This window comes from Microcaecilia unicolor, chromosome 3 (genome assembly GCF_901765095.1).
Source record: "Microcaecilia unicolor chromosome 3, aMicUni1.1, whole genome shotgun sequence".
NCBI classification, from domain to species: domain Eukaryota; kingdom Metazoa; phylum Chordata; class Amphibia; order Gymnophiona; family Siphonopidae; genus Microcaecilia; species Microcaecilia unicolor.
The window spans coordinates 201,723,021-201,733,358 of NC_044033.1; the positions used below are offsets into that span (position 1 = coordinate 201,723,021).

Here is a 10,338-nt window from a genome sequence, read left to right on the forward strand (position 1 = left end):
TGTTGCGTCCAGGCCGCTGCTCAAGGTGTGTGATGCGCAGCTCTCATGGCTGCGTGCCGCCGACCTGGAGAATAGACTCCAGCAGCGGATTGCGGACTCGCCTTGCCGTGCGGACAATATTTTTGGCGAAAAAGTTGAACAGGTGGTAGAGTCTCTCCACCAGCGGGACACCGCATTCGACAAATTCGCCCGCCGGCAGCCTTCAGCCTCTACCTCTACAGGTAGACGATTTTTCGTGGGAAGGAAGACTGTTCCCTACTCTTCTGGCAAGCGTAGGTACAATCCTCCTTCCCGACAGCCTGCGGCCCAGGCTAAGCCCCAGCGCGCTCGCTCTCGTCAGCAGCGTGCGACTCAGCAAGGCCCCGCGGCTCCCCAGCAAAAGCAAGGGGCGAGCTTTTGACTGGCTCCAGCAGAGCATAGCCGACATCCAAGTGTCCGTGCGGGGCGACCTGCCAGTCGGAGGGAGGTTGAAAGCTTTTCACCAAAGGTGACTCTCTAAACCTCCGATCAGTGGGTTCTGCAAATAGTCCGGCAGGGATACACCCTCAATTTGACATCAAAACCTCCAATTGTCCACCGGGAGCTCAGTCTTACAGCTTCCAACACAAGAAGGTACTTGCAGAGGAACTCTCCGCCCTTCTCAGCGCCAATGCGGTCGAGCCCGTGCCATCCGGGCAGGAAGGGCTGGGATTCTATTCCAGGTACTTCCTTGTGGAAAAGAAAACAGGGGGGATGCGTCCCATCCTAGACCTAAGGGCCCTGAAAATATCTCGAAAAAGAAAAGTTCAGGATGCTTTCCCTGGGCACCCTTCTCCCCATGATTCAGCAAAACGATTGGACTTGAAGGATGCCTACACACACATCCCGATACTGCCAGCTCACAGACAGTATCTGCGATTTCAGGTGGGCACACGCCACTTCCAGTACTGTGTGCTACCCTTGGGCTCGCCTCTGCGCCCAGGGTGTTCACAAAGTGCCTAGCTGTGGTAGCAGCGGCACTCCGCAGGCTGGGGGTGCACGTGTTCCCATATCTCGACGATTGGCTGGTAAAGAACACATCAGAGGCAGGAGCCCTGCAGTCCATGCGGATGACTATTCGCTACTGGAACTACTGGGGTTTGTGATAAATTATCCAAAGTCCCACTTCTCCCAGCGCAGAGACTCGAATTCATAGGAGCTCTGCTGGATTCTCGGACGGCTCACGCCTATCTCCCAGAGACGAGAGCCAACAACTTGTTGTCCTCGTCTCGCGGGTGCGAGCGTCCCAGCAGATCACAGCTCGGCAGATGTTGAGATTGCTGGGCCACATGGCCTCCACAGTTCATGTGACTCCCATGGCCCGCCTTCACATGAGATCTGCTCAATGGACCCTGGCCTCTCAGTGGTATCAGGCCGCCGGAGGTCTAGAGGACGTGATCCACCTGTCCACGAGTTTTCTCGACTCCCTGTATTGGTGGACGATTTGCTCCAATTTGACTCTGGGACGTCCCTTCCAAATTTCTCAGCCACAAAAAGTGCTGACCACGGATGCGTCCCTCCTGGGATGGGGAGCTCATGTCGATGGGCTCCACACCCAAGGAAGCTGGTCCCTCCAGGAACGCGATCTGCAGATCAATCTTCTGGAGTTACGAGCGATCTGGAACGCTCTGAAGGCTTTCAGAGATCGGCTGTCCCACCAAATTATCCAAATTCAGACAGACAACCAGGTTGCCATGTACTATGTCAACAAGCAGGGGGGCACCGGATCTCGCCCCTGTGTCAGGAAGCCGTCAGCATGTGGCTCTGGGCTCGCCGTCAAGGCATGGTGCTCCAAGCCACATATCTGGCAGGCGTAAACAACAGTCTGGCCGACAGGTTGAGCAGGATTATGCAACCTCACGAGTGGTCGCTCAACTCCCGAGTGGTGCGCCAGATCTTCCAAGCGTGGGGCACCCCCTTGGTAGATCTCTTCGCATCTCGAGTGAACCACAAAGTCCCTCAGTTCTGTTCCAGGCTTCAGGCCCACGGCAGACTGGCATCGGATGCCTTCCTCCTGGATTGGGGGGAGGGCCTGCTGTATGCTTATCCTCCCATCCCTCTGGTGGGGAAGACTTTGTTGAAACTCAAGCAAGACCGAGGCACCATGATTCTGATTGCTCCCTTTTGGCCGCGTCAGATCTGGTTCCCTCTTCTTCTGGAGTTGTCCTCCGAAGAACCGTGGAGATTGGAGTGTTTTCCGACCTTCATCACACAGGACGAAGGGGCGCTTCTGCATCCCAACCTCCAGTCGCTGGCTCTTACGGCCTGGATGTTGAGGGCGTAGACTTTGCCTCTTTGGGTCTGTCAGAGGGTGTCTCCCGCATCTTGCTTGCTTCCAGAAAAGATTCCACTAAGAGGAGTTACTTCTTCCATTGGAGGAGGTTTGCCGTCTGGTGTGACAGCAAGGCCTTAGATCCTCGCTCTTGTCCTACACAGACCCTGCTTGATTACCTTCTGCACTTGTCTGAGTCTGGTCTCAAGACCAACTCCCTAAGGGTTCACCTTAGTGCGATTAGTGCATACCATTACCGTGTGGAAGGTAAGCCGATCTCAGGACAGCCTTTAGTTGTTCGCTTCATGAGAGGTTGCTTTTGTCAAAGCCCCTCTGTCAAGCCTCCTACAGTGTCATGGGATCTCAATGTCGTTCTCACCCAGCTGATGAAACCTCCTTTTGAGCCACTGAATTTCCTGCCATCCGAAGTACTTGACCTGGAAGGTCATTTTCTTGGTGGCAGTTACTTCGGCTCGTAGAGTCAGTGAGCTTCAGGCCCTGGTAGCCCAGGCCCCTTACTACCAAATTTCATCACAACAGAGTAGTCCTCCGCACTCACCCTAAGTTTCTGCCAAAGGTCGTGTCGGAGTTCCATCTGAACCAGTCAATTGTCTTGCCAACATTCTTTCCCCGTCTCATTCCTGGCCCTGCTGAGCGTCAGCTGCACACATTGGACTGCAAGAGAGCATTGCCTTCTATCTGGAGCGGACACAGCCCCACAGACAGTCCGCCCATTGTTTGTTTCTTTTGATCCCAATAGGAGGGGAGTGGCTGTAGGAAACGCACCATATCCAATTGGCTAGCAGATTGCATTTCCTTCACTTATGCCCAGGCGGGGCTGGCTCTTGGAGGGTCATGTCACGGCTCATAATGTTTCGAGCCATGGCTGCGTCGGTAGCCCACTTGAAGTCAGCCTCCATTGAAGAAATTTGCAAAGCTGCGACGTGGTCATCTGTCCACACATTCACATCTCATTACTGCCTGCAGCAGGATACCCGACCGACAGTCGGTTCGGGCAGTCAGTTCTTCAGAACCTGTTTGGGCTTTAGGATCCAACTCCACCCCCCGAGGGCCCTGTTTGTTCTGTTCCAGGCTACACTCTCAGTTAGTTGGTAAATTTTTTAGGTCAATCTCAGTTATGTCCTCGCCGTTGCGAGGCCCAATTGACCATGGTTGTTGTTTTGAGTGAGCCTGGGGGCTAGGGATACCCCATCAGTGAGAACAAGCAGCCTGCTTGTCCTCGGAGAAAGCGAATGCTACATACCTGTAGAAGGTATTCTCCGAGGACAGCAGGCTGATTGTTTCTCACAAACCCGCCCGCCTCCCCTTTGGAGTTGTGTCTTCCCTTGAAGTGTATTGTCTTGCTACATACTGGACTGGCCGGCTCGAGCCGGTTTCGGGCGGGAAGACGGCCGCGCATGCGCGGTGCGCGAGGACTAGCAAAGGACTTTGCTAGTGAAGTTTCCGATTGGAGGGGCTGCCGTGGACGTCACCCATCAGTGAGAACAATCAGCCTGCTGTCCTCGGAGAATACCTTCTACAGGTATGTAGCATTGCTTTACACAACTATGCTGAGTGGCTTTACTTGCTCCTCAAACAACTGTCACTGTATCCAACAGTAAATAGCTGACAAATGTGAAAAAAATAAGGAGGAAAAGGACTTCAATGGCTAAAGTCACGTCTGCAGACAAAACCAGACTAATGACCTGCCATATTTCTTCACCAGTCCGAAAAACCTCCTTTAATAGGATATATTATCGATATTTTTAATTTTTTTTTGTTTTTAACTTTTAACAATTTTAATAATTCATTTAAATTCATTCAAATCAAACATTAAAAAAAAAATTTTAAACCTTCCAGGCACTTATCTGAGACGAGGCTACAGCGCTGAGCATCTGTTTCACGGTAGCTTCATTGGGAGTGTTTTTTTAATTTCTGCAGCGCTACCGGTACCCCCCGTCAGAAGATCTCTTCACTTCTCGGAGTACACCAAGAAGTGAATAGCTCTCCTGATGAAACTAGTGTGAAACAGCTGTTGAGCGCTGCAGCCTCGTCTCGGATAAGTTCTTGGAAGATTTCAATTTTTTGAAATGTTTGATTTGAATGAATTCAAATGAATTATTAAAATTGTTAAAAAGTTAAAAACCAAAAACATTTTTCAAAAATATTGATGATATATCCTATTACTACTTGAGCACGCAGCTATGGAACGCTCTACCTACAGACCTGAAAGCTACTGACGATATAACAAACTTCCGCAAATCTCTGAAGACACATCTCTTCCAAAAGGCATATAAAGAAAACACATAACTACAAACTACCTCAACAATCCACACAATTAATACAGCTGTCATCTATCCTACCTAACACCTTTCCTCTATCTTCCCTCACCTAACCTTCAAACTTTAATAATTGTTCCTGTTATCGTGAAATGATTCTGTTGACCCTCCCTTACCTAATCTTCAAACACTAAGTACTATACTTATCATGAAATGAAATGATTATGTCATTGCCATACTCTGTAAGCCACATTGAGCCTGCAAATAGGTGGGAAAATGTGGGATACAAATGCAATAATAAATATTAAAGGAGGTTTTCTGGACTGGTGAAGAAATGTGGCAGGTCATTAGTCTGAGTTTTGTCTCCAGATGTGACTTTAGCCATTGAAGTCCTTTTCTTCCTTATGTTTTCACATTTTTCAGCTATTCTACTGCTACTTGCTAGTTGGATATAGTGACAGAAGACACATATTGGCAGTAAAATCCTAAATTTAATACATGCTCAACCTAACAAAAATTAAGTGCTCCAGATCCCTTCCAGTAGGAAACATAAACCTGTTCCCTAACCAAAATTATTCCTGGTAGCTAACAGATCAATCCTAAAAAGGAAAAAACCTCTCTCTAGAACAGACGTATACCCTGTGGAAGATAACAGGGTAATCCTGGCATTGATATCTGTAAATTAAGAGCCCAAGTAGGCTCCTGTGAGCCAGGCTGAATACCTGAAATGTAAAAAGGCAGTAAGCATCAAAGGTTTTAAAGGGGAACATGGACACTGATAAATCCCGACTTCTCACATGTAACCCCTCTGTGAACAACTTCCGATTCGTCAGTTTCCAGAACCCAGCACAGTCCTTCAAGGTGGATTTTCCACCAGTGACCCTATATCTTCTTCTTCATGCTGGTGATGTTGTTAATTCACCTCCTGTTGAACTAGATGTTCTAAGCATTTTTTCCATATACACTCAATGAAATAACCTAAACCCCTTCAGTACATCTGGCCGACTGTTAACTTTGTGTTGCTTGTTATGCTGGCAACTCGCAGGGATTCTGAGATTACTGTTAAGGAAACACCCTGTGATACTTAAAAAGATTTACTATAATGGAAACCTTTTATGTGTGAAAATGTGTATATTTTATTTCTATAGTTATTAAACTATGATTTTTTTTGGTGGGGGTGGAATAAAGAAAACAGAGCAGCCAGCGGAGGAAGAGGAGGAGGTAGTGTCCATGCTATCCGAAGGCTCTGAGGTGCCAGATGATGAAGAGGAAGAAGCAGGAAATATGGCGGAGGATGGCAAACTTGCTGATGTTGTGACTCCAGAAGTGGCGATTAAGCAGGAAGTGAAACCAGCCGAGTCTTGCCGAATGAACGGGGACTTGTGGCTGGATGGCAAGAATGATGGGCTTGTCGTGGGAGAGGCCTCCAGACACACTGACAATAGCAAGTACTTGGCCTGTCAAGATCCTCTTCCTGAGCGGGGCATCGGTACGTGTCATCCTCTAAAGCAGCGAGCAAGGAGCCGTTCAATTCTAGCTTCTGTCCCCCCATCAAGAGCATTCTGGAGGTACCTTTGCTCGGGCTGTGGAGGAGACGGTGTCTCGAGACTCCATTGCCTGCCCTCCTGATCCCTCTACTGCCACAGACTTCCCGTTGGAAGCTGATAAGACTGAGAGAGATGCTGAAGAAACAAAGAAAAGGTAAAGGTACATGGAATTGAGCCTCTCACACCAGGGCTCCCTGTGCTGTACGAATTAGGGTACCACTGCTTGAGTGTCCGAATATATTAGGTCCTCAGCTCGCCCCTTAAGTACAAGGTGGGGGGGGGGGGGGGTGGGGGGGGTCAGAACTGATCACAGGGACTGGAATTGACCAGATTACAAAGTTGGGGAGGGGGTATACTTTATTATTCTGTTTGTTATTGAAAATATCAAGATAATACTAACAGCAATAAACAGTGGAACCATAGTTGTCTCCCTATCTCTGGGGTGGGCAACCTGTGGCCCACCATTGAATTTTATGCAGCTCCCAAAACAGGGGAAGTATAAACATAAAAGTGTCATTAACCAGAGTTTTGGTGATTTTTTTTTTTTCTATGTTTTGATTTATTTCTATTTATTAACTTTGAAAGCAGACCAATGCTGTGCTACCTCACCACTTTACACAAATATTTCCGAAAACACCCACTCTAGTTAGTTTTTCATCATTTTAGTTACAGGTTATATTTATTATTTACATATCACAGAACGTCTAACGGAGCTCTGCATTTCCAGTTCTGACATTACATAAAGTTGGTGGCCCTCCAGGACTAGTACTGACATTCATGTGGCCCGCTGCATATAAAGGTTGCCCACACCTGCTCTCTATTGTCTTCCTTCTCTCTCCCCCCCACCCCCTTACAATGATACAAACCAAGAGGAGATTCAGAATCTATGTCAAACCATTGAGTTGACAGCCAGCCTGGACTCTTAAGGCCCTCTGACATTGTATCTGTAGTTACTGTTTATACTTGGATAGACCTAGGGTTTACAGGAATGCAAGGTGGACCCCCCCCCCCCCCCCCATATCCACACACTTTCTGTGTTGGTATTCCCAAAGAGAGAAGGTGTTATCTCTGGAGAAAGGGGGTGGCAATAGTGCTTGTATTGGAAGGTGAAGGAACCTGTACAGGTACAAGGCGAGAGATGCCATTTATTCATTTATGTATTTATTTATCGCATCTGTATCCCACATTTTCCCACCATATGGCAAGGTTCAATGTGGCTTACATATTGCTAAAAAGGCAATTTACAAAATTTAGATTTGTAGAAGTCCAGTACATAATACAGAAGTACAAACGGTTAGGTTGATATATTAGCATATTGTGAGATAGTTTAATATTATTGTTTTCCATTTCTGAACTTTTCGTGATGTATGGTGGTGTGGGATTAGGCAGATCCAGGGGGGAAAGACTTCTTGAAAAGATGTTTTTTTTCTGAATTGTAGGCAGTTTTCTGTGAGTTTCAGGTCTTTGGGTAGTGAGTTCCAAAGTTGTGTACCTATAAACTTGTGCCATTAGGAGTTGAGGATGGATATAGCCCTCTGATGATAAGTATTCACTGAAGCTTTTTTCTTTTTTTCTTTGGCAGAGTCTGGTAAAACAGAGAGGGCATTTCCACATGCATCTGAGCCTTTATCTCCAGCACAGTCCTTAACACAGAGAGTTGATGGAATATCTTGCCGCAACAGGTGACTTTACTAAACAGTAGTAATAGCATCTCTTCATTCTTTATGATTAAAGTGAGAAATGGTTTGTCCTTTGATTTCCTCTTCCTTGAAATATTTTGCTGCTTCCCATTTTTTTTTCCTCAACTTGAATTTGTCGTTTCAAGATTATTTGATAGTGACGTCCCATCTTGTCGTTTAGAAGCCTAGCGATGTTTTTATCTAGTCTACGGGCGTGTGGGGGGGGGGGGGTATGAGCCGTGACTGTATAGTTAATACTTCAGATGGGGCTTGTTCTTTGCAGCTCGATAAAGAAGGAGAAGCTGTCGGACCCTGTGGAGTGGACGGTCACAGATGTGGTGGATTATTTCACTGAAGCTGGCTTTGGCGATCAGGCATATGCTTTCAAGGAACAGGTGAGTGGAGTCTGGCCTTTTGCTTGATGGTTAAACCAGAGTTCAGGACATATATGATGAGACTATGTACAACATCTGAGAAGGACATCTAAGATGAGAAATAAGCGTGTCCTCCCCCCCCCCCCCCCCCCCCCCTTGAAAAAAAAAAAAAAACAATGTTAGAAAAAAAACATTCTTAATGTTATTTGATGAATGGGCGCAGTCGGAAAGCTGCTATAGAAATTTCATCTCTCTGCCCTCCCTCACCCACACAGAACACTGTGCTAACTTGATTGAATCCAGGTTGGCTTGCCCTTTTCAGTGGCATGCTGAAGGTTACATAAGAACATAATAGCCATACTGGGTCAGACTGGTGGTTCATCTAACTCAGTATCTTGCTTACAACAGTGGCCAACCCAGGTCACAAGTCCCTGGCAGAATCCCAAATAGTGGCAACATTCCATGTAGAACCCCAAAGAATAGCAAGATTCTGGAACCCTAAAGAGTGACAAGATTCCATGCAGAATCCCAGAGTACCAACATTCCATGTAGAACCCCAAAGAATAGCAAGATTCTGGAACCCTAAAGAGTGACAAGATTCCATTCAGAATCTCAGAGTACCAACATTCTATGCTACCAATCCAAGGTGAACAGTGACTTTCCCATGTCTATCTCAATAGGGAGTATGGACTTTTCCTCCTGGAGCTTGTCCAAACCTTTTTTTTTTTTTTAACCCAGATACACTGACTGCTGTTACATGGTGATTGGCAGTCTTGGGTTGTTGCAGCTCATGGTTTGAGCCCTTTGCTTTGCTTTCTTGGTAAGACTTTTCTCTTGTTTCTTAGGAGATTGATGGGAAATCACTCCTTTTGATGCAGAGGACTGATGTTCTCACTGGTTTATCTATCCGCTTGGGCCCTGCCCTGAAGATTTATGAATATCACATCAAAGTATTACAGCAGTGCCATTTTGAGGAAGGTGAAGGAGACTACTTCCTTGGCTGAGTCCAACTGATTCGAGTTTACCAGTACCAGCAAAGGATTTCTTAGCCATCAGCATGCCCATCCATCTCTCAGAAGGGTCAGCTTGTTTTTATTTTTCTGTTTTCCTCAGCTTTGTTGGTGGAAAAAAAACTTTTTTTTGTTTTACAGGAGCACTTTATCAGACGTGCCACAGTCCCTAGGAGACTAGACTTGTAGACTGAGAGACTGGGCATTGTTACAGTTAGTTTCTTCAGCATTTTACCCCCCTGTTTATACAGAGGTGAGCCCACCCGCTGGTGCTCTGTTGCAAGTTTCACACTTGGTCCAAGATGGATCCTTCTCATGATGCCTCATGTTGGACAGCTTCAACAGTTTCTCCAGGCAGAGGAGCAGAAGATTTTGTCAGGGGGGGGGTGGGATTCTTCCCTTTCGTCTTTATGGTATTGATTACGGCTTCACTGTTGCAGCTGAAACTGTAACATAGCCAGCTTTTTTGTTTGTTTGTTTGTTTGTTTGTTTGTTTTTAAATATAATCCAAGCCATAATGGCTTTTAATTTTTCTTTTGCTAAAAACAGATTTGGTGGGTATCGTATCCACTCTTAGGTGACATTCCAGAACCCCCGAAGACCCTTATAGTGACCCAGCACTATGCGTTAAGCAGCTGGAATAAGACAGCACATTCTAGGACACCCTTGTGGAAGAAATGAATGTTTGTCATGTCTGTTACACAGTGATGGACTTCAAATCAAAATTTCCATAGGAAACATTGTCATTATAATTAAGCACAACTGGATTGGCTTTATGCAAATTTTCTGCTGTCCAGCGTGTGGTTGTAAGCAGTCGGTTGGAGCACCCAGCAACTGTCTGCCTCACAACAGGTTTTCTGTTTCAGATCAGCTTCTGAAGCCTGGTTTGTCAGCAGAAGAAAAAATGTCCCCTCTGGCCCCCCCCCCCCCTTTTTTTTTTTAAACATGTGTTGGTCTTAACCTACAGATGTGCAGTTTGAACAGAAGATTAATAGCAGATGGATGAAAGAGAAACTTAGGTCCCTGTAATATTAGGGAATGCCTTTATAATGGGAAGGTCATGCACTTTTTAAGGAATATTACTGCAAAATAAACACATCGCCAAAGAAGGTTTTGTTTTTTTTTTGGGGGGGGGGGGTGCAAACAGGCTTTTAAAGCC

At 46.4% G+C, this 10,338-nt stretch overlaps 1 protein-coding gene across 1 annotated transcript; it reads left to right on the forward strand.

The window, feature by feature from the left end:
* Window positions 1-5,727: 5,727 nt before the first annotated feature.
* Window positions 5,728-9,549, forward strand: LOC115464325 (atherin-like). Its single transcript, XM_030194714.1, has 4 exons — window positions 5,728-6,058; window positions 7,699-7,798; window positions 8,079-8,190; window positions 9,015-9,549. Exons 1-4 carry the CDS (start codon window positions 5,728-5,730, stop codon window positions 9,171-9,173), a joined length of 702 nt encoding a protein of 233 aa, XP_030050574.1. The 3' UTR covers window positions 9,174-9,549.
* Window positions 9,550-10,338: the final 789 nt, after the last annotated feature.